At 41.7% G+C, this 26,762-nt stretch overlaps 1 protein-coding gene across 2 annotated transcripts; it reads right to left on the bottom strand.

The window, feature by feature from the left end:
• On the bottom strand, positions 1 to 26,762 carry tmtc3 (transmembrane O-mannosyltransferase targeting cadherins 3). 2 transcript variants are annotated; one of them, XM_084017805.1, is made up of 15 exons: positions 26,621 to 26,762; positions 25,695 to 25,908; positions 22,547 to 22,765; positions 18,824 to 18,923; positions 17,725 to 17,840; positions 16,233 to 16,405; positions 12,966 to 13,218; positions 10,920 to 11,068; positions 10,050 to 10,170; positions 9,777 to 9,888; positions 5,790 to 5,893; positions 4,847 to 5,016; positions 4,201 to 4,427; positions 2,196 to 2,798; positions 1 to 1,430 (listed from the first exon to the last, which is right to left on the bottom strand). In XM_084017805.1, the coding sequence occupies exons 2-15, from the start codon at positions 25,881 to 25,883 to the stop codon at positions 1,411 to 1,413; spliced, it is 2,556 nt and encodes an 851-aa protein (XP_083873931.1). In that variant the 5' UTR covers positions 25,884 to 25,908; positions 26,621 to 26,762; the 3' UTR covers positions 1 to 1,410. The 2 variants fall into 2 exon arrangements, with proteins under 2 accessions (XP_083873931.1, XP_083873930.1); XM_084017804.1 differs by having other exon boundaries at positions 1 to 2,798.

The raw sequence follows: 26,762 nt of genomic DNA, 5'->3' as shown, positions 1-26,762 counted from the left end.
TGAGTTGTCATCTCACTTTATTTAATAACCTAGACCCCACCACCCCCACCAGGGTTATTGCATAAAAAACAAAAATCGTACAAAAATCAGCCACTCGAGGCGAAACAGAACATGTTCTCGTTCAAAGGTGTACCGACAAGCAGTTTGAATATGTTGTATGTTTAACACCGACATGGCACGGCTGTTTGAATGTGAGAAATGTCTATGACAGGTGACTATGACAAATTAACAAACATAAAGCACCAGGGATTTAAAGCATACTGTGAGGGGCAAAGAGATCATCTACAGCATGTTGCAGTGCATACAAACATAATAAATAATACTGGAAACAAGGACATAGGACCCCAGGGGCCGAACAAGGTCGATGCATAGCAAGGCTCCTGAGTACCGCCGACAGCCATCGCTCTTCTTTCCTGCGTTTCTACTTTTTCACGGATAAATCGTACTGAAGCACATTATTGCACAGTGAAGAAAAACAGGGAAACCTTGTGGTGATGATGTTTAAATCATCTCACAAGGATGACAACTCCTCTCTTTATTTGCTTTGCATTGAGCACAATGAATTGAACATTGTTGACCTGCCTGGGCTCCTACACTGTAAAACGTTTGTGCAGTGACAAAAGTGTTTTGTAATAGTCGGGTTACTTGAATATTTTAATTCATCAGGTGATGCGTTTCATGACGCTCCTTAGAAAACGACACGTCTGAGCATTTCTGAACTGATAGGGTATTTTGTGTACTTGGCCCACAGTAGCCTGAAATGGCTGCTGGAACTACAGAGAGATGCAGAGTTATTTGTCTTGTATTCACAAAAGTGATCACATGTGTGAATTCTGGAGAAAGTGAATATAAAGGCTACTACAAAAACTTAAAAAAATGTGGAACATCCCAGTGTTATTTTTGGAGCCAGGAAGCTGAAGCAACGTTATTGCCGTGGAGCGGGATGAATGTGGGGATCTGTTTTCTACAACAACAACCACAACAAAAAGTGTTATGAAAATTCCCCCTGTAAACTGGAAGGAACTTGGAAATAAGGAACACATGATGAAGCCTGACGGAGAGAATGAGCATGCGTCATTGTTGACAGTCACATAAAATGGGTGTTGCCAGGTCAGAGCGTTGTGAGCGGGGCAGATTACTAACACGGAGATGAAAAAAACATTTTGCTTTAATGTGGCGAGACAGCTGTGGAGATTGGAGAGGGGGATGTGACAAAGACGGTGAGAAAATAGTCTTTAGAGGGGATCACAATGAAATTGTGAGGTGAAGGCAGCTGTGAGCACAGGGGGCCGATGATGTAGTGGCAGGAAGTGCCGAGTGAGATCAATAAAGATTAGAGGACGTTGCTGCTGAAACGATCACAAGCCTGGTGTGGATGTGGTGGGGAGGGATATTTTCAGGCCCAAAATATCATCCTGCCTTGAGGAAATCTGGGGAACACATCATTTCCTTTAATTGTCCGTGATACAATCATTTTGTTTCTAAAAACAATAACACAGAAATGAGTCACATCTTTAGTGAGAAAAGAATCCAGTGATAAACAATGACTACACATGGAAAAACAAATGTTTATACTGCAGATCTATAATATGCAAAATCACATTCAGATGAAGCACACACACACACACACACACACACACACGCGCGCGCGCGCGCACACACACACACACACACACACACTTGCCATAAGCTTTAAATAGATTATCCCAAATTACCTTTGTGCTTATTGTTACATGAGATCATGTGCAGATCAATATTTCCCTTCTTTACATGATTAGTGTTAAATCAACAGGGCCATGCTGAGCAGCCGGCCAACAAGTGAGTTAGTGAAAGGAATACAATAAAGGTCGATTAGGAGTACATAGGAGGGAAATGCAGTCTGATCCCGGAGCATTAAAGCGCTCTAAAAAAGTAGTCCAGCTATAAGTTAGAACAGCGTCAATCACCACTTAATATGCGCTCAATCTCCTCTAGTCTCTTCAAGGCAGCTGCCCTTTTTTGCTCTATATCGCTAATCTCTTTAGTGGACTTACCCGTAGTCCGCTTGTCAGACTGGCTACTGTCCAAGGACCCTGATTGGTCCACGCCCACACCTCCAAGGCTCTCTGGAGAGGATTTCCGGACATTCTTCTCACCCAGAGTCCCCTTTCCAACAGCATCAGCACTCCTCCCTTCCTCCTCCACCCCATCCTTACCCCTCGCAGGATTCTCTTCATTAGCTGCCTCGGTGGCTCCTGGTGCTGACGTGAGTGGTTGCCCCGCCGCGCTCATGGCAGCCATCTTACTTCGTACGATGCTCAAATGGCGTCGCACGTACTCCTCGTTGGGCGCCAGGGCCAGCGTTTCCTCTAGGCAGCGGGCGGCGCGCGGCAGGTCACGCTCCTCGAAGTAGACCACGCACAGGTTGTGCTTACCTTGCACGTTGGTGGGGTCCATGCGCAAGATGCGCTCAAAGCAGGCCTTGGCGCCACGCGTGTCCTTCTTGTGGTTCATGAGGATGTCGCCCTTCAGGATGAGGCCCTTGATGTGCTCCGGGTGGTGATGCAGCAGCTCGTCCAACGCCGGCAGCGCGTCCACCTCGCGCTTGGACTGAGAGTAGAGCAACGCCAGGTTGAACAGGGCGCTGCGGAAGCCCGCCTGCAGACCGATGGCTTTACGCATCCAACGCTCGGCGGCGGCGTTCTCATTGGCATCCATGGCGAGCATGCCAAGGTTGAAGTAACCGTTGGCGTCTTCGGGCTCCTCCTCCACGTAGGTCAGGAAGCGACGGTTGGCCTCGGGCCAGAACTTTGGATCACCTGCCACAGAAAGCACAGACATTATTTTATAGTGGACTTCTAGTCCTAAATTACAGACATTTAAAGTCCAGATTACGGTTCATGTTATAAACCAATGTTACATTCAAGGTCTGAAAACAGGGTTGTTGAAAACAAAACAGGTTATAAGGAACAGATTTGTCCAAAAATAATACAACTCATAACATGAGTCATATTTCAGTTGAGGAATTTTAACTTCTCGTTTCGAGATCCGCAACTTCATAGAGGTGCGGCTGAGAAAGGGAACACAAAGGTAGAGAAAATGGGAATGTGAGGAATGAGGAAAAGAATCTGTGACATGTGAAGCTCTGCGACTGATTTCTGATGGGGTTACTTGCCACGGGGGGTCGCACAGTTTGCAGCGCTGCAGCTTCTTGTCATGTCACCCTTTGTTGAACTTCTGAGTGATGGCGAAGTATAAACAGTGGACTACAAATAAAGAGCTACTGAAGAATGCTTTGGAAAACTACATTGTTTGTATATGTAATGCTCTGAATGTGTCGTTTATCATCTTCTAAAATCTTCAACATTGTTTTTTCGTCCCTATAACCTCATACAGGCGACAGCACCCGATGGAAAGGTTACCACCCCCCATAGAGGATTCAAGAAAAACGTGTTTACACAAATGCAACGGAACAGAACGTGATACATCCATTAAAAAAATAAACTGCAGAATGGAGGAAACTGTGAGTTGTGCAAACATGGGGCGTGTTGTGTAACACTACTTTGCAATTTAGAAGAAAAAATAAATACATCTCATGAATCCGTATTAAGAGTAGATTAAATACTGGAACAAACAAACTATGAGACTCCCATTCAAAGCCTTTCCAACCGTGCTGACACATCAAAGGTTGACGGGTCACACTGAGGTGAGCGAACAGGGAAATGTCGCCAAGAAATATTGCTGCCTTAATGACTCACCTCTTTGTGTGAACCACCCTACATAATCTCTGTGATGTTTATCGCCTCGGCAAAGTATTCAAGAGTTACAAAAAGCAAAGAAACATGGTTGGAACACCTAACGTTCACCTCATCAACCTCCAGTGGAGCTTGCAGTCAATATAACTGGTTATTAAATGTTTTTATTGTCAAGGTGTTGATGAAGCATGACCTAAAAGAAACTTGGCCCGGGACTCTCTCCCAGTGCGCACACATATCACTGCAAGTTTCGGGACACGTTTTTAAAACCTGTTACACCCTGAAGTTAAAAGCAGGTTATTTCCTTTGTTTGGACCAGCTGACCTTTTTAGAAAAAAAAAAGAAAAGAAAAAAAAAAGGACCAAAGTAATGCTTTCCATTAGCAGGTGGAGTCCCGCTTTCGTTACAGCCAGATAAGATTTATACTACTCACTTCCCCGCTGCAGAGCTGGCAGACTCCACTCACCAGATTCCTGCATGAGAAGTGCCGAGTTGAAGAGCGCCAGCTTGTGGCGTGGGTTGAGCTCCAGGGCGTGGTTGAAGTTCTTCAGGGCCTCCGGCGGGTCCTTCATCTCGATGTTGACGATGGCCAGGTTGTACCACAGGTCGGCGTTGGTGCGGTCCAGGTCCAGGGCTCGCAGGTAGGCGTCGCGGGCCTCTGTCAGCTTGTTCATCTTCAGCAGCAGCTCGCCTCTGAGGCAAATACAAGAAATGTAAAAGTCAAATTGTGGTCGTTTTATCTTTTACATGATGGGGGATTTACAATAAAACCTGTCAAATGTTCAATATGTGTTTATTCCTATTTTTATCCACGTTTCCCCTAAATACCAAAAAAGTCAAATAAGGAATGCAAGCAGCATTTTTTGTCCAGCTTGTTTGCAGATGACAACATATTGCACCATATTTAAGAGTTGTCCGCTATCAATGTCAGTACTGTGGGTGAGGTCAAATCTTGTGAAAATGGTTATGCGGTGTGCTTGAGAAGAAATCCAAAAACAACAATAAATGTGTCACCGTCCCAATAATTACTAACTAAACACAGTAGATCATAATAAAACCACACAATAAGCACAGATGGATTTGATCAGATGGGTAGGAAATAAAAAAGTTGCCTGCTGATGTAGGCTTGTTTGAAGTCTGGTCTCATGCTGATGGCTTGGCGGTAGAGCTGGTCGGCCTCCTCCAGCCTCGACTCGTTGGCCCGGATCAGATTGGCCAGGTTTATGTAAACGTTGAGATGGTTGGGGGCCACGCGTGTCGCATACTTCTTCCCGGGAATCACCTGATGAGGTCAACAGAGGTCAATGGTTGGACAGTCAACTGCAACGTGTTTAAGTCAATCAAAAAGAGACTAGACTGTAATGTAGACTGTATTTTTAGGTGTTGTTGAAATCGGCTTCATATGTTCCAATTGGTGACTGATGAGGACGTTTGATCATAGTATTCATAATAATAATATTTTTTTTTATAGGGAACTTTTCTTAGTACTCAGTCGCTTGACAGTTAAAATACAGTTAAAATAGAATCAACACAGATAAGCAACTGGCAAACAGCGTTAGTCACACATTAAAGCAGATCTAGAAAAAATGCCCTTTACTTGCACTAAGGCCTACTGAATGAAGAGGGGACATGTGAGGTATGAGAGGTATGAAACAGTTATCAGATATCTTCTCAATAATTAAACATTTTAATTCTCATTCAAAAAGTAGGCGACTAAAACACAAATCAATCATGGTCTTTGATCGTGTGCAAGCTGGTGAGCCTGTGTTGTAACCCAAAATAAATGAAAGACTCACCAATATACTGTATTATGTAGTTATAGCACAAGTAAGCAAAGCTGAAAGTTCTTGAACATAATCAAATGTCAGCTGCATTATACACTGGATAGGTGTTTTGCTCAAAAGCCGTTAGTTGTTATGGATCATGTGATCTGCCACAGAGGTGCGTTTGATGCATATAACATATGAATGGAGAATCCAAGAGGAGGTGCAGCCTGAGGTTGTTTTGTTTGAGCTCATTGCGACCTGCTCTCCATGTGACATGATGATAAGGTACCTGTGGCATCAGGGATTTGGCAACCATGTAGGCGTCTTCTGCCTCTCTAGACTTGTTCAGGTTCTTGTAGGTTCTTCCAACATTCATATGAGCACCAATGTCATCTGCAGAAACATGTATAAGAGAAGTAAATCAACTATATGCTGAACTAATGAGAAAGAAAACCAATAGAGAAACATTGTTTTTCAAACGAAGCGAAGTAAACCTGGTAAATCTGGAAACCAGTAGGAAAACTGAAGTGTTGAAAGGGTCACTCGGGACAAGCAGAACTGATCCTCTGTGATTAGCATAGCAGGAAATCCTCATCGGGTTAATGTGTTACATGTGTACATTGTTCATCTTGGGGAAACACTCTTGGGTGGTGAACCGGGGAAGTGTTGATGTCTCAGCTGACAATGGGCTTCCAAGAAAACTATGAAGCAAAACAGAAATGCTGGGAGAGGCTGGACGTCCTCGAACTGCACATCTAATGCGTCGACTATAACATCAGATGTATTTTTGTGAGGGGCAGTCATGAGTTCTCCGGGAATGAGGGAGTTATGGAACGACTCCGTTCCTGTAAAATGAAATGACAATCCAGAAGAAACAGCCCCATGACTTGGAATGAAATTGGGAGTTGAGCCAAATTTTAGGGTTGTTAAGTTGCGTTCTGCCCATTTCACATTACTGAGAATTATTGGGACGCTCGAATAGATTCAGAGAAGATGGTGAATCCAATTTCATCTGCTCTTTTGGTTTTTGGTTGGTAATTAGAGTCGCATTTCTTTTCCCTCCCTCGTTTATTTTTAAAAAAAGGAGTCGTGCGGATACAGACACCAGCTCACAGCGGGACTCTGCAGCTGTTCACAACCAGTTTTAATCTTCTTTTCCTTTTCATTTGTTGACTCCATTCTACTGGTCAGCGCTGGGGAAATTCTGGAACTAACTGCAGTCTCCTACCTGGTTATATAAGGTTAACACTAGGTAACACTAGGCAACACTAACACAAGCTGACACAGACACACATACAGACACGCACAGACACTCACACACACCACCTGAACTATCACAAATAAAACATAGGAGCACTATGTGTAGTAGTGTTAAGCAAATATTCAATTATATATTTGAATATTCAACATTCAATTCCCTTACTAGATGCTGTTTCTGTGAATGACCTCACCTTTGTCACTGTAAGTGTTACCGATAGTAGCACACAGCGGCAAAAACAACCAGACCTGGATGAAAAAGCACTCATCTCTCATCGTCTACCGGTTATCCGGTGTCGGGTCGCGGGGGCAGCACCTTTAACAGGCGACCCCAAACTTCCCTTTCCCGGGCCGCATCAGCCAACTGTGACTGGGGGATCCCGAGGCTTTCCCAGGCCAGTGTGGAGATATAATCTCTCCACCTAGTCCTGGGTCTTCCCGTGGCCTCCTCCCAGCTGGTCGCGCCTGAAACACCTCCCAGGGGGCATTCTTACCAGATGCCCGAACCACCTCAGCTGTCTCCTTCAATGCAAAGGAGCAGCGGCTCCTTTGCTAGTCCGAGTCCCTCACGGATGACTGAGCTTCTCACCCTATCTCTAAGGGAGACGCCAGCCACCCTCCTGAGGAAACTCATTTCGGCCACTTGTACCCGCGATCTACTTCTTTCGGTCATGACCCATCCGTCATGACCATAGGTGAGGGTAGGAACGAAGATTGATCGGTAGATCGAGAGCTTTGTCTTCCGGCTCAGCTCTGTTTTCGCCATAACGGAGCGGTACAGCGAATGCAATACCGCCCCCGCTGCTCCGAATCTCCGGCCATTGTCCCCTCACTCGCGAACAAGAGCCCGAGGTACTTGAACTCCTTCACTTGGGGTAAGGACTCATTCCCTACCCAGAGCAGGCAATACACCGGTTTCCTGCTGAGCACCATGGCCTGACACAAAACCTAGATATGGGATTAAGCCAGGATTTCCCAGAAGTTATCCGTGATCCAGAAAAAAACATGTTCATTAAAGTTATCCCACTGCACGTTACATGTAGCATCCATCCTTTATGTGCCGGTGTATAGTGCCTCTGGACACTTTTTAAATGTTCTCTTTTATTGCATCTTTTAAACGTATTTTATCCGTAGCCCTTTTTTTCTGTGCCTTTTTTTTTGTTTATTCCTTGATTATTGCACTTTATTGTGAAGCACTTTGGTGCGGCTAAGCCGTGTAAATGTGCTTCAAAACCGAACTCCTCTTCATCCCAGGGAAAGACTGCCCTCGCATGGACCTGTCGGTCACTGTCGAGGGCATCACAGTATTGCCGTCGTCAACTGCGAGGAACCTGGGTGTAATCCTCGATGACCAACTATCCTGCACCCCCAACATCACTGCTGTGGCCCGATCCTGCAGATTTGCCCTCTACAACATCCGCAGGATTCAGACTTTCCTCACAAAGGATGCAACGCAACTCCTGGTCCAAACACTGGTCATCTCCCGCCTTGACTACTGCAACTCTCTCCTGGCCGGACTCCCGGCCTCAATGACTAAACCATTGCAGCGTATCCAGAACGCTGCAGCACGCCTTGTCTTCAATCTACCCAAATTCTCCCATGTGACCCCCCTCCTCCGTGACCTCCACTGGCTCCCTGTTGCAGCACGCATCCAATTCAAGACGATGACACTGGCCTTCAGGGACATCAATGGAACGGCACCCATCTACCTCCAAACACTGGTCAAACCTCATGCCCCGAAGCGAGCACTTCGCTCCTCTACTTCAGCTGGCCGGCTGGTACCACCATCGCTGAAATCAAACAAATGTCGCTTGTTTCTATTTTTTAGCTTTTACTTTATCGGCAATGATATGTTGTGGTTTCTTTCTTTTGACAAATGTACTTATTTTAAGTCGCTTTGGACAAAAGCATCTGCTAAATGCCCTAAATGTAAATGTATATAAATAAATTGACATTGACATGTAACCTGCTGTCATTATTTAAACACTGTGACCATTATTTTACATTCATTCAGCCTATATTCATACATTTCTATTAAATCCTACAGATTGTCGTCACAGTTACAATTGTGATCATGAAGCTGTTCATATTGTTCAGCAGCGCTTTCCACTGCACATTAGTTTAAGACCAGCGGACTGTGACCCCCCCTCACTCCCTCTCTGCGATTATGGGTGTAATGTATTGATAACCACTGGGGGCGCTGTTGTAAAGTGCGAGTTTGCCTTGTATGTTCCTTCCCAGCCACCGTAGCTGTCAAAGTCGTTTCATATAGTATTTGAGCTCCCGCTTAAAGCGTTACAGTAACAAGATAACATCATCTGGTTCATGAAGCCACAGTGCTTCTTTTTACGGAGGAGCTTGACCTCCTCATACGCCTCCATCAAAAGCTCACGCTCAGTTTGTCAAAAGTATGGCAGACGTGTCGTCGTCATGGTGAATTTGGGATCTGCATCAGTGATTGATCTCGGGGCTATTCGAGAAAACCGCATGTGTACTTCCCAGGATTCATTTCACCTGGCTTCACTTAGTCGCAGCTGCTCATCCTGGTTTTAACCTGCATTTCTATCACACATGGTCTTTTGGACCACTCAAGGCACTTTACAGGTGCACACACACACACACACACACACACACACACACACACACACACACACACACACAGCGAGAGAGAGAGAAAGAGAGACAGAGACACACACACACACACACACACACACAGCGAGAGAGAGAGAAAGAGAGACAGAGACACACACACACACACACACAGCGAGAGAGAGAAAGAGAGACAGAGACACACACACACACAAACACACACACACACACACACACACACACACACACACACACACACACACACACACACACACACACACACACACACACACACACACACACAGCGAGAGAGAGAGAAAGAGAGACAGACAGACACAGACAGACACACACACACACACACACACACCACACTCCATTTCATTTCAGTCACAGATGTCAAAATATTGTCATCATAATTGACGTTTCTTGCCTGGCTGGACGCGTGTGGCCTGGAGGAAATAGCGCAGGGCCATTGCATAGTTGTTTTGGTTCTCTAGAGCGTGGCCGACGTTGTTCCACAACTTGGCGTTATTCTTGTTGACCTGAATTGACAGACAATTTAAGAAAAGGTGATAACAAGTTTGTTATGTAAAGGACTGATCCATGACAATCATAAGAAAAGTGGAAGAGCTTTCATCACGAGGTGATTTAAAGATTTGTTTTCCCATTGGAAAGCGGCCTGGATACACTGTTTCCAGCTTACCTTCAGGGCAGAGGTGAAGAGGGTATATTCTGACTCCCAGTCCCAATTCCTGTTGAAGGTTTTCACTGCATGTGTGGTTAAAAGCACCGCAATGATCAACCAGGAAATCTTCTTCAACTGCCTGCGAAGGGAAACAAAGAATTTAAATTATATTTATTTGGTTACAGAATGACTATGACTTTTTATATCAGCATTAAGTAACTTGTTTTGAAAAGTAAACCATAACTTAATAGCAACAGTTGCCTCTTAGTTACGAGGTAATAAGAGCTCGTATTGAGGTGTTAAACAGGCCATAATTCCCTCTAATGGTTATTTATTATTGCTGTAAAAACATCTCCATTAAAAAAATATGTATTTGAACAGCACATTTATGCATCATTATGTAACTCAATGAAACCTCTGTTAACATTAGCTGTTCGCGTCATTACTTAGCCAAGCAGTACTGTGGTGCCCAGCGGCTGCTATCAGCTAATGTTAACACTCTCCAGCTGCTGATTTCAACACAGAGTTGTCGTGTCACAATGTCCCACTGTTAAAAAGGGAAAAAAACGTAGGCTTTACAAGGTGTGTAGTACTAGTTTGCACATGTACAGTACCGATGGGACAGGATGTACGGATCGGGTAGGGAGTGGTTGTTGTTCCTGTGTAGCGTGAAGGAGCTCATATAGATATGTCGACGTGATATCAGATCAGCGTAGACATGTGTGCATTTCTGAAGCTGGTCATGGAACTGCTCTACTCGCAACAACAGAATTTGTGTTGAGTTATTACCTTTCCCATGAGGCACAAGGGTGTGACTCATTTATGCACAACAGACGCAGTATAATTATTATATTCAAGACGGGGACATCATTTAAGACGAGCACTCACCCTTTATGAGAGATCATCTTGAATCCGTGTGCAACGAGAACACAGAAACCCATACTGGGCACATAAAGCACCCTCTCAGCCACAACAAAACCCACGGGGAAGAAGAGGTTGGAGGCGGGAACAAAAGGCAGGACGATCAAAGACAGGGCCTGAAGGAGAAAGATCAATGATTATGCGAGTCCCTCAGAGCCATCGCATTCAAAGAACGTGTAATAACATCGTAACATTAAGAGATATCGCTTAAAACCTGCAATATTGGAAACATTTAATTCGATGTGATTGGCAAACAATTAACTTTCAACTATTTGGAAAATCTTCAATTTCATGATGGTGAGCTCTGAGAAATTATAATTGGCATTTTTTAAAAGATGTTCGTGCATATTTGATTGCTTGTATTTCTAAATATATATTTGGAGCAGCGTGATGGTTCCGTTTCCTTCCACCCCAACACAAGCAGGTGGCTGATTATGGCTCCTCAGCAGAAGGGATGGCTTCAGGGGACAAAACCAACTTGTTCAAACACATTCTTCTTCATTTTCAATTGTAATGACTTAAAAAGCAGAACGACTCTTGTACTTGTCGATTCCCCTATAAATGGCAAAACGCCAGGTATTTGATGGAGTGTCCATCCGTCAGTATGAAATCCTGAGTGTGATAACGATGTCTTGTCAAAGCACACGGAGGTGGCACATTTGGTTTTTGTTTGTTGGTTTTGGAAAGATTTGAGCTTTTTTTGTGTGTCACATATTAAGTATCTGTACTCCTGCATTAACTCAAGCATAATAAACATAGTACCAAAAAATACTTTGCATGGAGGACTTTCATTGTTGCTCATCGCCGTAGAAATGATCGAGCATTTACTTTGTGTAAACCAAGACGCTGACAATTTAGAAAATAATTTTTAACTTGTTCACAAGCTCACAATGTGTGTGTAGAGTTGAATGAAGCCAAGTAGGTTGACGTGGTATGATATTGTTATGCAACATATTCCAAATGCTCTTAGCAAACCGGAGTAAACACCGAAAAGGTCATAACTAATTTATTTTGTGTTGATTTGTGGCCCCCTGAAACCGAAGCTAAGAGCAATACTGTGAGGAAGTTTACTGACCCACAACTAAGAGAGCCATGGGCCTGTTGCAAAACGGATGCTAATTTGTTTCAGTGAGCAACAGTGAGCCATCATTATTCACTCAAGTGCTTATGTGTCTCTTCATCTCGTGTTGACAGACGCTGACTATTTTTGTGATTTCATTTCCTCGGTTTGCTAAGTACAAACAAAAAACTTGTTACATTTGTTAATGATGCATGTTCTTTAATCCTGATTTGTCTGCTAGTGATTCAACAATCATGCATAGGAATTGCGTCATTGATAAAAACCAGACTGTGAAGAACAAAGATGAGAACCCAACAGCACTAAAATGCAGACTATGGTAATCAAACGAGTCTAGCATGTAACAATCAATTTCAGCATCTGCTAAAAAAGCTCTGATTCAGAACTCAAATAACTGGGATAGAGTGTAATTGACTGCAGTTTCTGTAAAAAAAAAAAGAAAATGGATGTGGCTGGTGAACACAAGGAACCACTTTACTTGTGGTTTCTTACCCCTAATCTCTCTGGGACAAAAGGAGCTGTTGCATTTGTAGACTTTTACATCTCAACCTGCCATGTTTAAGTTCCATGAAAAAGTCCACAATTTGATAGGTAGCGATAAGGTTGAAAAAAATTCTCCCTTTAATCAAAGTAGATTAAAGGGAGAATTTTTTTCAACTTTATCGCTAACTCCTCAAAGCCAAGTTCCTGTTTTGATTGGGAACTGCTGATTAAAGTGAACTAGCCCCTAAGTTAGTGACAACTTTGTTCCAGACTCACTTAATGTGGACAGACCTTTAAAGTGGACCAGCCACTCTGAGTTTCTCTCATCTTTTAGTTTTTTTAAATACTTTTTTTTAACTGTTCATCCGATGGTATCAAATTGCAGTATGGATGATGCCATGTGACCTTGGTTTTGTGTAGCAATGCTGCTGTCGGGTATAAAGATTCCTCACCATGATGACAGTCCTGGCAGAGCTGGTTCTGTAGCGCAGGCTGTGGTAAGCTAGCAGGCCAAGAAAAGTGTAGAACACCAGGGTGGCCAGGTTTCGAAGGTCCAGGAGGGACTCCACCAGAGGAATGGTGCCCATAGTCCAGTCGCAGCAGAGCTCGGAAGGATTCAGCAGAAGCCATGCGTTCAAGGGAAGCAAGTAGTTGAAAGTCAGCTGTCTTGTGGGAGTCGGGCTGACTGCTGCTGGGTTATCAAATCTACGAGAGAGGGCACAGAGGAGAAAAGTTCATCCGACTCATAAAGCATGGGGTAGTTAATACTGGCATGATATTTATGAGAGAGAAAGAGTTGAGACTGCAAGGAAAATGCTAAAGATAATTTAATTAAACATAAATAAAATGAATGCTTCATAGTCTTCATTCATTCATGCATTTTACCAATATGTTATATTTTTATATTATTTTGGTACAGGATTTCTTTGTAATCTCTGTCTCTGTTCCTGGACCCCCTGCAGCCCTATTTATTATTATTATTATTATTATTATTATTAGTAGTAGTAGTAGTAGTAGTATTACTACGGTGCATATGCATACCGGTATGTATGCATATGTAAGTCTATTTTTATTTTATTTTTGGAAATTGTCTAATTTTGATTTTTTACCTTGACTAATGTTCTTTGACTGCAGTACTTGCCTATTGTTTATTGTTGACTGTTTACTGTTTATTGTTTGTAAATATCGTGCGCACTGGAAACCAAGACAAATTCCTTATATGTGAAAACGTATTTGGCAATAAATCTTTTCTGATTGTGATTCACGGTGAGCCCGATGACCCCCATAGCAACCATAATCCCAGCAATAGCGGCAGGGAGATGCCATCTCAGTTCTGCGCATGGGTGTGGGGCTAATCCAGTCCAGTTTTTCACTTTAGTAATGCTAAAGGAAAGGAAATCCAAAAGGAGAGGGCCTATTATTCCCTTGAGAATGTGCTAAGCAGATATAATTGACAGTCTCCTTTTGAATGAGATGATGTGTGGAAAGTTCCACTTAAATGGAGGGAAGTTCGAAGAATGTCTAGAGGGGAAAGGCATTATCCTCTGGAGCGCATGAATGTATGTACGTAGTAAATGACATAGCAATCTGCCATTACATTGTGTAATCTGAATGTAGAACTAAAGAAAATGTCAGTGGTGTGTGGTGAACAATATGTGGTGAACAATATGTTGTCAATAGAACGTTTCAAAATAATTTTGCACTGTCATGGATCAAGTTACTGCTCAAGCAGAAAATCTGGACGAAGGCGTCGTTAGCAAACAATGACATGGTACAATGAATATCCTATTCTGAAATGTCATGACTTTTCTGGCCATTAGCTGCTGTATCTCACTCAACACCAGTGTCAGATAGACAGACAAGCTAAACTACTAAACTAACTTATCAACAAACTAGCAAGGCAAAAATAAATTACTATAAAAGCAATGGCAATAAATATTTAGAAATGAGAAGGAGAATGAAATGAAACATTTGATCTTGAGATGGACACCATCCTAAAACGTGAATGAAGACTGTTTATTGTGCAATGAACGTGTTTTGTCTGCACATCTTAACAGAAAGATCTACCGGTATCTCTCTTTGGTGTTGGATGTCAGCACCCCCAGCCTGCATTTCTATCTAAACTTCTCTGGTAAAGCAGGTAGTGGGAACTTGTTCCAGCAAACCACTTCTTTAGGAACTAAACACAGCTTGGGGTGGTGGTAATCTCAATAGTATTGTTATGACTTGAACACAGAAAATTCGCCCAGACAACCTGGAGACATGTTGAAGATAGCGGCTAGAGGATTAGCACATCTCGGCTAATTGTCCGGAATGTTATCTTTGCAATCAAATGCCATCATGTTTTAGTCTGTGTGGAAACCGGGACATTTAAACGAGTTTAGACTCAATCAACATTTAATCCAATAAACCGATTAACATTTGGCCAGTGACAAAGGGTTCTCACTGGTCAATTCAATCATAAAGGGTAAGATGCACCTTTAGTGATCCCCAGCAGGAAGCATGGTTGTTTCCAGAGGAAAGAAATAAATGCAGTGTATGCCGTAGTGTAGCGTAGATGTAGTGTAGCATACATGTAGTGTAGCGTACGTGTAGTGTAGCATACATGCAGTGTAGCGTACGTGTAACGTAGTGTACTTGTAGCGTACGTGTAACGTAGCGTAGTGTAATATAGCGTACATGTAGCTTAATGTACATGTAGTGTAGTGTACATGTAGCGTAGCGCGTAGTGTACATTAGTGTACATTTTGTGTAGTGTACGTGTAGTGTAGTGTACGTGTAGTGTACATGTAGTGTAGCGTACGTGTAACGCAGTGTACGTGTAGTGCAATGTACATGTAGCGTAACTTACATGTTGCGTAACCTACATGTAGTGTAACATACGTAATGTAGCGTAGCGTACGTGTAGCGTAACGTACGTGTAGCGTATAAATGCAGGTCCAATAACAATCTCATCACATGATGCCATGATGCTGATCACTTAGTGGAATGTATTTAAAGACCAAAAAGATAAAAACACACTAGCTCTCCTCTATTTAAATTCATTGTCATGTAAGAGGATTACAGGAATTATTTTTAGATGTTTCATGTTGTTGTGACTGAGGCCTTTGAACTCCTCCCGACTTACTGCTTTCAACAGTTGTGATCGGGGAATTAGAGCTACACATGAGTGAAAACGTATACAGTATTTTAGTCTTCATGCACAACTATGTGCACTACAAAATAGATGCAGGCTGGTAAAATTACATCCATCAGCAGCGGGAGGCCAGAAGCCATGGGAAGATTTTCTACTTTAATCGAATATAAGACATTATGTAAACTATTACATAATCTGAAGTAAATAAAGAAGCAGACTAGCGTAATGTGTTTATATAATACTGCAATCCAATTACATTTAAAGCATGACTTTGACAGAATTCCGCTGCCCTTTACAGCCTTCAAATGTCTTCTCCTTTTGTGCAAGATGTAGCAGAAGATGAAGCAGCTGCAGATAAAGACTTTTCTTTAAAAACTGGCCAACTTTTTAACTTCAAAGCAAAACAAATCGAAATGTTCCAAAACTAATCACATCACGCTGTTCGTGGTGATAACAATTACAGTAAAAAATATTCAGTGTGTATTTGATTTGTAATATCACTTCCTGATACACCAATAAAAACGAGGAGAAATAGCGTTAAAATGCATTTTAAGTAGCATTTGGATGGGATAATACTGCCTACCTGGTGAAGACAGGAAGCTGGGACTGGATGACTTGGACCCTGACGATGACGAGCAACAGGGTGCTGATGACGAGGACTATGAGCTTCAGCAGAGTTTGCAGGAGAGCATACGGGAAACAGTCTTTACCCTGCAGGACTCCCCGAAGTGTGTCCAACAGCATGGGCAAGGTAAACTGAGAGAACAGGAACAGGAGAAACACACAGGAAGGAGGGCTTAACTCAACTTTTAGTGTAAAGGCTGCCTACACTTTCAGATTTAAATTTAATTTTTTTTAAATTACCAATCATTTAGGTTTTAATGTCAAATATTTTCAAATCCATTTTGCCATAACATTAATCTGAACCGCCTGCTGGTGGACTTGACAAGCATGTTTTCTTTGCTAAAAATACACCATTTGTCATAACCAGAATCAAACAGTCAAGTCATCATAGGATTTTCAATGAATCATGATCAAATCAACACTTAAATTATTTCATGAAAATCACTATATAAATAACATTTTTAACCAAATAAACTGTTTGCACTGACCAGATATTGTAAAAAAAGGGGAAAAAAGGAAATTAAATACTGCACTCTTCAGCACAAAGCCATGAATTACTTTTTTTTAAAACACATCTCTATGAACAGATTCTGCATTCATATGTAGGAAATGAGGCAAGATGTTTGGTGTCTGAAGCATTCAGGTTTCTATTTGTAGTCCATAGTTCAGAACAATCACGTTCGAGCAGGCTTTGGTTGAATGCAAGGAAAAGAGGCAGAACACAGAGATGAGGTTGAAAACCTTGTGAAACAAGCCGGTGGTTTGCGTCGTCTTGCATCTCAAGTTGCTTATCAGCCTGTAAACAATGAGCACATGGAAGCAGCGCCACCAGAGGACCAACGGGTTCACACCAACCGTCACGTGACAAACACTCAGTGAAGCTTCGACTCAACTAAACGCAAAATAAATTATCATTATCATTAAACTGATTTCTTTTTTTATGATTTATGGCATTATAACTGTGCTATACCACAAAATACATTTTTACGTTCGCCAAAATTCTAGCCTTAATAGTTTCTACAGAGGTGCAGGACTTATGAAATGCTTTCAGTGTATAATCCATCCAGACCTCTCGGATCCTCTGACACTGATCGTTTAGTCAGACCCGGGTCAAGGACAAAGGCAGCATTTAGTCTGTATGGTCCTTGCCTCTGGACGTCACAATCCATGAACACCTTTTAAAAGAAGCTTCAAGAGCGTTTTCTTCATGTATGCATCTATGGAATGTACTTACCATTATGTATGCTATGTTGGCGATGTATAATGCATGTTATGTTTTATTAGTATCATATTGCATTTTTATTTCTTGTTAAGAACCTTGTATTGCACCTTGTCTCACCCAGGTGACAACTGCTTATTATAACACTTTATTCATGCTTCATACTAACTATGGCCAGCCATGCTTTGAAGCAGCAGGTGTGAGTGAGTCTTGGAGACGCAGCCTTATTTACCCCTTGTGCAACGAACACTTCGTGGACGCAGCAGATCCCGACGACGGTGATTCCCTGCTCCTTACATAGCGTTGCTGCGGCCACGAGAGCAACTGTCAGAGCGATGGGAGCCCAAACTGAAACAAGAAAGAACATTGTGTTATTCACACAAATAAGAGACAACCACAGTGGTTCGTAGTACATTATATATGAGCACATTGTCAGTACAGATATTCGTGAAACAGACAGACAATCTAGATGAACATGTCAAGTTTTCCCAACTTGACATGTTCATCGAGATTGTCTGTTTCAATCAAGTATTTGTACTTCCTAGGCCCAAAAGCCAGGGTGAAAATAATGGTTCCATCTTTTGGGTTTTGTCAGTGAGGTGGACAAGACCAAAGTGTGGTACTACTCAGTACATGACTTGGTTAGATTATTTAATAACCTTATTCTCAAAAATGTTGATACACGCATAATAATAACGCATGATACACACTTGCTGTCATGGTTTCTGTTTACATTCAAATATAAACAAAGGGCCGACACAGAACTGGAGTGATTCACCAAGAATCCAATTAATTGTTGGAAAGCCTTTATTATGAACAGTTACTGCATGTTGCACACGCAAAAGAAATTAAAAGGCACCAATGCATCAAAGAGATTTCCCCGCGGGTGAAATTAAAGAAACAAATTCACACAGCGGCACTTGATGACGACTAACCCCACCCTGTAACTGTGTGAAAGGTTCCAGCGTGTGGAGAACCACCGACAAAAGTATCAACCTGCATTAGAATTTCAACAATGGAAGAAATATGAACGTAACCACAGTAGACCTCAAGAAACAGGTATATTTCCATTAACAACACTGTGAGTTGACCAGTGGCCCTGAGCTTCTGAATTCCCAGTAGGCAGGAATTTGATCCCAACCCAACTATTCTTGTTGCCACAAGCCTCTTTAGTCACACAAACATTTAACTGTGGTCTAAATGCTTATTAATGAATGAGGAGTATCTAACATTGCCACAGGCCTTCCAGGTCGCTGAATAACTTGCGTCATACAAGGGAGAACTTTGGGTTCAGTATCCTGCCTCTGTCATGCATGTTTGTGCAGACTTACCAATTGAGTGGTCTGCACCTGTGGATTTGGTGTAGGCCAGGAACGCAGCCAGGAGAAAGATTGATGAAAGAAGTTCAGCTCTGCCAACCACACCTGTGACCTGATGATCAAATGTGAAAGTCAGTACTGCTGCCCATCTGTACCGATCTCCATCCATCCATTGTCTACCACTTATCCTGTATTCAGGGTCACGGGGGGGCTGGAGCCGATCCCAGCTGTCATTGGGCGAAGGCAGGGTACACCCTGGACAGGACGCCAGTCTATCACAGGGCCGACATGTAGAGACAAACAACCATTCACGCTCACATTCATACCTACGGGACATTTAGAGTCATCAATGAACCTATCCCCATCCTGCATGTCTTTGGACTGTGGGAGGAAGCCGGAGAACCCGGAGAGAACCCACGCTTACACGGGGAGAACATGCAAACTCCACACAGAAGGGACCCGGGCCGACCCGGGAATCGAACCCAGGACCCTCTTGCTGTGAGGCGACAGTGCTACCCACTACACCACCGTGCAGCCATCTGTACCGATCTGCTCATTTTAAGTCTCATTGAGGTGCAGACAAATCATTTTTTCACGTTTAATCACATAGATTGAAAACATTGCTTTTCTAATCAGAAGACGCTTGATTAATGACACGCTGTAAAATATATTTGGGGGGGAGCACATTGATGGTGAGCTCAGTGGGTAGACTCTTATATTAGGGCCCGAGCGGCATCAACGTGGGGCCGCGAAGGCCCTATTGAAACTCTGTTGTTTATTAATATTATTATTTTATATTCTATTACTGCCTCCAAAAAAATATGTTTTTTCCTGGAAAATGTAAAGATGGTAAAAGAGGTAAAAGAAAGATGAGTAGAAGAAGTAGTATTAGGAAGTATATAATAGAAGTATTTAGGAAATAACAATTGTACTTCACCAAGCTACGTAATAGTAATAATAATAATAATAATAATAATAATAATAATAATAATACAACAGCGAATTCTCGACTTGGCAAGACTACAATGTCTCCTGTAATATCAATTAATCGTAGCGCAATGATGAGGTACTTTTCCTCAGCATTTGGAGAAATTGCTCTGGGTCATTTCACGCAGTTAGGAACCGTGCCTAAGCACTTTTCAGGTTTCCAAACAAGCTGATTATACCTTAACTGTTTAAAGTTCTATTGTTCCTTTTTGTGTAAGCACACTCGTTATAAACAATCATTTACCACTCTCTCAGGGAAATCTGATCAATTGGCAACTCCTGGAGGACAGAAAAAGAGGCCAGGGAGTCCCTCTGATAACTGTGGGTTGTTACTGATCGTGTGTTTGCCTGTAATCTATGCACGCCGGTCTGTATGCTTTGTGATGCAAGTTGGTAGAGTTCTTGGCTTTACTACAAACTATCTGGCCTTTTTAAAATTTCAGGTTAATGTTTGCATGTGTTTGCTATTTAATTAGTTTTGTTGTGATGTTTTTTTTTTTTTATGCAGCAATTTTCCAGAAAACCAAGACAAATTTACTTGGAAAGCAATAAAGCAACCTTAACTTTGTTTTGCCACAGGCACTCAGGTGTCAGAGTTTCCCACCAGCACATGACCAATTCTCCATAGGAATCAAAGGACACTGCAGACAAATCCTCAAATACAGCTCTAAAGAAAAACAAAGAATGGAGCTCTGCTCCGATCTCTTTGAAACACACATGTCTACAATTGGCACTTGAATCCTGTTGTGAAAACAGGTCTTGTCAGGTAAGTCTTCCCACCAGATAAGGCAGGCCTCTTTAACATTAACGCCTGTCATTTGTGTAAATGATGACTGCCCTCATGCGGAGGAAGAAACATTCTTCAGCCATAAATAAAGGCTTGAGTTCTTAGAAATAGATTTATCTCAAAATAACACATGAGCCACAAAAACGAATCACTTCACAAAAGAAGTCTGTTGTATAAGGAGTTTTAACAAAATTGATTAAAAAAAATTGTTCATGGTTCTCTGCCTGACCTATTTATCAATTGGAGGAAATAACCCTGACTAACCATTGATGAGCATATATAAACTGTAAATAAAACATTTAAAAAGCTGCACAAACAGGATCACTGACCTACACTTTATCAGACAGCACTACTGCTTTCGCTCGCACATGTATTATGCAGAGGTAATTTTGCCACAAAGATTGGGGTTTCAGTTTGATTACACACACTGTTGTTAAATAAAGTAAAATAATTGAGAGCTACTGTATGCTGTCAATTGGAAAGTTGGCCCTAATAAGTTACTATTTGCTGATAATATATAAAACAGAAAATCAGGGCAATATAGATACACAACAAACAAGGAAAACTATGGAAGAATTGCAAGGAGTATTCAATACATCTGCTTACAGACGGATGTGAAATCTCCCCGTCAGCCTCTCAACCAGAACGACTGAAAGGCTGTCTGTTCATTTTCTCTGTACAGAGTTTGGGGGTGGAGAGCTTTCCGCGTACTTCCTCATAAGATCCTTAACAGAATATTGTGAATTTCAGTTCATTTTTTATTGAAAGATAGCTGGAAAATACTTAGAAAACCAAAAGTCTCCATTCAAAAAGACAGGTAACCAAAAAGACATGGAGACACACAGGGACTCTTTGTCCGCACTTATCATGAAGGGACCTTCAGTGCTTGGAGCATAACTACAAAACAAATGAGTCCGTTCAGAGACAGATTCCAGACCACGATAACATGAAAAGCATTTGCCGGACAAACTCTAAGGGCTCATTTGTGAGGCAAATGATTTCCATTCAAGAATTCTGAGAGACCCTGCATAGATTAGAAGAGACTAGGAGGATGACTGGGCAGTGGTGCATGCTGTGTAACAGTAGCACTGCTCCCCGAGAAGCAGAATGTTTCCTTTGTTTTTCAACTCTGGTCAGACCCCGTCTGGTCATCAGTTCAGCTATGTTGAATAGGATCAATTACAAGCCCTAATTGGGGAAGAGGCTTTTCAGACAGGCCCTATAGAAGAGAACCAGATCGAGTTCAAATGATAAACAATAAGCAAAAAGGTTTTTGGTTCCTGTTCGAGTTTAATAACCTTGGTGGTCTGTAACAACTACCTTTCAATTTCAAAAGGAAGCTTCATCTTAAAACTATTACTCATTCCTAAAAAATGCAGCACAATACTTTGCATAGTCGTGATGATATAAACAGAAGGGGTTTAAATGACAGTTGCAGTAACTTGTGTTGACCTAATCTAACCTAAATAACTATTAGCCTGTTACTTAACACTTTAAATTGATCCCCTGCTGGTTATGTCAACAGGAAGTACAACTTGTTAAATAAGTAAAGATTCAACTTCAGTGGACATTTTAAATAAGCAAAGAAACGTCTTTAAATTTTCAACAAAAGTCCAGTGGATCACAGTGATAGTCACCGTCTTTTCTGTTTGTAAGTATAAGTTTGGGATCGCCTGCCACAAAACGCTGACTAATGACTGAGAGGACTATTTTATATGTTTTAATCATTTCACACTTTTCTGTTGAAGAAAGTCATCTTTACAAATAGATGTTATTTTGGATGAAATGTTTGTATATGGAGAGCAAAACACTGTACAATACTTCCACCATACCGACACTTGAAAGAGCTGGAAGAAACAAAGATACCTCTAACAAAAGAAAAACAACAATATCACAGGTGACTTTAACAGCACAGTGCAATACTTCCATACAATGCCTCGACCGAGTAAATGTACACTTACGGCTTCTGTGTGGATGGGGTGCACAGCAAACAGCAACGCTGCCACCAAGCTGGATGTGTTGTCCAGGAACAACCGGCACACTCGCAGGAACAGCACGCACACTACGCAGTGTAAGACCACATTGAGCAGATGGTAGGAGTCTGCACTCAGCTCACTGAAGAGGTAGTTCAGTCGGAAGGTGAGTACGGTCAAGGGTCGGTAGGATTTGTGGCTCCGCTCCTGTAATTCAGCAAACATAAGATATCAGTTGAGAAACTGAGAGAGCTTGAAGTCTGACAAATGTTTAATGAAACTTATATGTGATTCTTCAAATTAACCGAGGAGGTTATGGATTTATTACTTAAATTAATGAATTGATATAAGTAAAACGGCTGAACTTAAATGCTTGACACTTGCCATGTAAGCTTTTATCAATAAAGTGTAAATGAAAAATAAGCCCATACTGAGGTAGGCATGGATGATGCGAATTTCATGTCATGATTATCCTGGAAAAATGTATCATCCCAATAATCATCAAACTTTGCTTAAAACTCTTAAAATGGCACATAAACACACTAGTACACCTTACATTTTGCTAAACAAATATTTTTCTTGCTTCAAAATTATGACAATGAAATAATCTTAAATAAAATGATGAATTATGAGTTATTTTTTTTTTTTTTTTTAACTTTATTTACATATTCAGTTTACAGATTATGTCAAACATTAACACATAACACAATTCATAAGAGCTGTTTCACGGATACAAAAACAAAAAATCAATAAATAGGATACAATTACAAAATACGTTCCTGAGATCTCAGATAAGTTAGTATAATCATAATAAATAAAACAAATTAAATAAATAAATATCTGTATCTAATATAGTATAATTATGTCAACATAAATGTACGGTATGTAATAATCTTTGCAGTCTTAAGTTTCATTAATTGCCAGAGGGTACATCAAATATCTTTTCATAGTTATCTAAAAATTGTATATTCTTTTTATTTTTAACCAGGGCTAGGGATTTATATAGTGAGTTAAATTCAATCAAAAAATGAGGAAAGGTTGGCTTGGAGGTTGAAAACTTTTGCTTATGAATAAAATATTTTCCCAACAAAATGAAAAAATTAACCAAATATTGAAGACACGACCCATAATATAGTCTTATATCATCCCAGACCTAGTTGCATCACATATGGAACACGCCCTTTTTTGTGTGTGAAGATCATAAAAGTAAAATAAAATGTATTATAAAATGCATAAATTAAATGTAACCATGAGCAACACTGTGCAAGTCTCGTCTTTCTGACAATTCCTGCAGACCTATTTTTTTTTTAAATAAAAGCTCTATTTCTCACTTCTTTACCATGATAGACAGCTTATCTTTTTTTAAATTCACTCATGTAATGTGTTATGGCTGTATGTGTTCCCTGTGTTCTTGTCCCGTTTTCCCCTCCAGTGTCTCTGCACAGGTGAGCTGAATGAGGTGCAGCTGGCCTGGGAAGGAAGTCATTAAAGCACCAGTGCCTGCAGGAGGAGGAGAGGCCTCTGGTGCAGACACTCGCTCGAGATGAACTGTGCCTCGCCTGGAAAGTAGACGAGAGCAGGCGGAGCCTAAAAACTGCGCTTCAGTCACACTGTAGGGTAATTGCTCGTTTTGATAAGGGCTATATAAATAACCTCTTTTATTGTTGTTATTATGATTAGTATTAATATTATCAACCACATGAGATGTTTGTTAACAGACTCAACTCTAAAAGCACAACGTGAGACTAATGGCCCACAAGCTAGCGTTAAATATTAGACTCACACAGGAAATATGCGTTTTCTGCTAAATGTGCTGTTTGTTGTTAAAACTAAGAGCCAATGAGTTCGTAGATGAGGCGACAGCCAGGCGTCTCCCATAATGCCCCGGGGCTTGCAGTCGGTTGACAGCAACTGCGGCGCCTGGCTCTAACAACTGCGGCCGCCTTGATCTCTTGAGATAATCATTGTGCATGATGTCAGAGCAAGCCGGGATCAAGTCGGACACAAAACTAACCGGCATGCATTGTGCGGCGATCGCTTCTGCGCTGGCCTGGCTAATCTCGAACGAGCCTACTGCTGGGCTGTGGTCGAATAGTCAAAAAATTAGGTCCTAACTCCTATTCCTCACGCCTTTTCCTTGACCTCGGGGTCGGCGTAATGTCCTTTCCTAGGAAGGTTGCTAACTGAACAAGTGACCCGGAAGTAAACAAGAAGCCGCCATGATAAGAGCTGTTTGGATTCTCTAAATTTGAAGGAAAGGAGCTCCAATGCTTCCTTTCAGATCTCCTTTAACATCAGATACAACGGATCTTCCTTTACGAAAGGAAAGGAGATCACGCCGACCCCCAATTCCTTGTGAGAGCAACATTTAAAGTGCCGCACACCTCGGCCGTTCATGAAAACAAACAAAATGCTTATTTGCATATTTAACATGACTTCCATGCAGACATATAGTAATTGGAATTGTGTTGCTAAATGTGTGTGGACAGTGATAATAACTTAATGGTATTTTTATTGATTTCAATCATGTTACAAATGAAATGTAAAAAAAGCAACGGGGGTCAAACAGGAGGGAGGAGCTGCTGAACTGAAGCCGGTCAGTGAACAAGCTGTTTATAAAATCAACAACATGGGGAGAAGTGGACGATGTGCTTTTTGTTGTCCATTATTGTAGTTTCTCAACCGCAATCCCATGTCAATCACCTGTGTTGGTCATCAGCTGTCAATCATCAGCAGCATTATAATGATATAGCTTAGTGAAAGACCGGTTGGGTACCACGGTCGTCTTTTCCTAAATCCTTTGAGTTCTCCTCCCAACTTTCCTTAACCCTGTGACGTTTCACCCAGAGGTCAAGGAAAAGGCGTTAGGAATAGTTAGGACCTCATTTTTGAGTATTCGACCACAGCCCTGGTCTTACTACTGCTGCTTAGCTGAGGATTTCTGTCATGCGGTGTTGTACATTTATTATGTTAAATTAAATTTAAAATTAAATGTATTTTGTAATTGATTGGGGTCACTGATGAATTGTTATTCGGACCAAAAAATTATATTCAGCACGATCAACTTATTGTGGGTGTTTTAAAATCCTATATGGTCCCATCCCTACACAGAGGTGTGTCATGGACCATGACTTACCTCAGACATAGGCGTGCCCCAGAAGTCATTGAGGAACAAATTGTGGAGAGGGGTTGCCGGCCGTAGATCCTTGTTGTCGAGGATTGCAGAGACATCATCAAACACAAAGCCGCACGACAGACTGTTCCAGTAGCATCCCACCACCAGCCCAGTCAAAAGTAAAATCTCCTTCCATGACACTACAGCCATGGCTGACCAAAGCCGTCATTGATCACTATATGGGAAAACAAAGGGACATACCTTAAAGTTAGCTGACACCTGTAAAACACCTGTGCAGATTGATTGCTTTGAAAATGTAAGTGCAGTAAGGAAACGACTCAATCACACTAAGAGTGCAGCTCTCCAAATGACTTGGTAGGCAAGTTTATAAAACCTCTACAGCAAGTACCATGTTTTATTGTTATTTTACTGTTACACAATCACAGATATGGTGGCTTAACATCTATCGTGGTCCCACTTACCACCCTTATAGTGTCCCACCCTGTTTTATGGGATCTCTATCCCAGTCTATAATCTGGCAGATGACCATGCAAGTAAAAGTACAGGTGTGAATATTAAGCCACATGCTGAAAAATCAAATAATCTAGAAACCGGTACAGTATTAGCTGTCGGCATGGAAAGCAAAAGCAATAAAACATGAACCTTAAAAGCAATTAAAACATTCGCTAGCTAATATTACACTCTGCAAATAGCTACGGACACGCGTTAATCAAAGAAATATAATAAACATTGGTATCGCTGCATCGCAGATATATTAAAGCACAAAAAAAAACATCAAATAGCATGCTCTAACAATTTCAGACTGGCTGCTGCAGCATAACGTTAGCTTGCAATAAAACAGCTAGCTAATGCTAAAGCGGCTGATAGCAGACGGATAAGGTGGTCGCGGACGTATTTTCAGGTCTCCTTTGGAATGGCCTACATACCGTGTCTATAAACGGGGAGTTGGTGACTGCAGAGGTGTTGTGAAAAAAACGTGGAATGGTTTAATAGTCACACACATACGGATCGAAAGATTCAGGAAGCGGCATTCCACCCGTGAAGGCTAACGTTAGCCTCAGAGCGTCA

This window comes from Eutrigla gurnardus, assembly GCF_963514095.1.
Source record: "Eutrigla gurnardus genome assembly, chromosome: 9".
NCBI lineage: Eukaryota > Metazoa > Chordata > Actinopteri > Perciformes > Triglidae > Eutrigla > Eutrigla gurnardus.
Note: the sequence above shows the minus strand (reverse complement) of the source record. Positions and strands in the feature narration are given on the sequence as shown.

Bases quoted from the DNA above. Each gene is read 5' to 3' on its own strand.
- tmtc3 (XM_084017804.1), bottom strand. From the start codon at position 25,883: ATGGCTGTAGTGTCATGGAAGGAGATTTTACTTTTGACTGGGCTGGTG. The intron at 17,841-18,823 runs GTAAGTCTGCAC...TTCTTGTTTCAG, and splicing joins AGGTGCAGACCACTCAATTG to TTTGGGCTCCCATCGCTCTG. The intron at 13,219-16,232 runs GTAGGCAGTATT...CCTCTCTCGTAG, and splicing joins CAGCTTCCTGTCTTCACCAG to ATTTGATAACCCAGCAGCAG.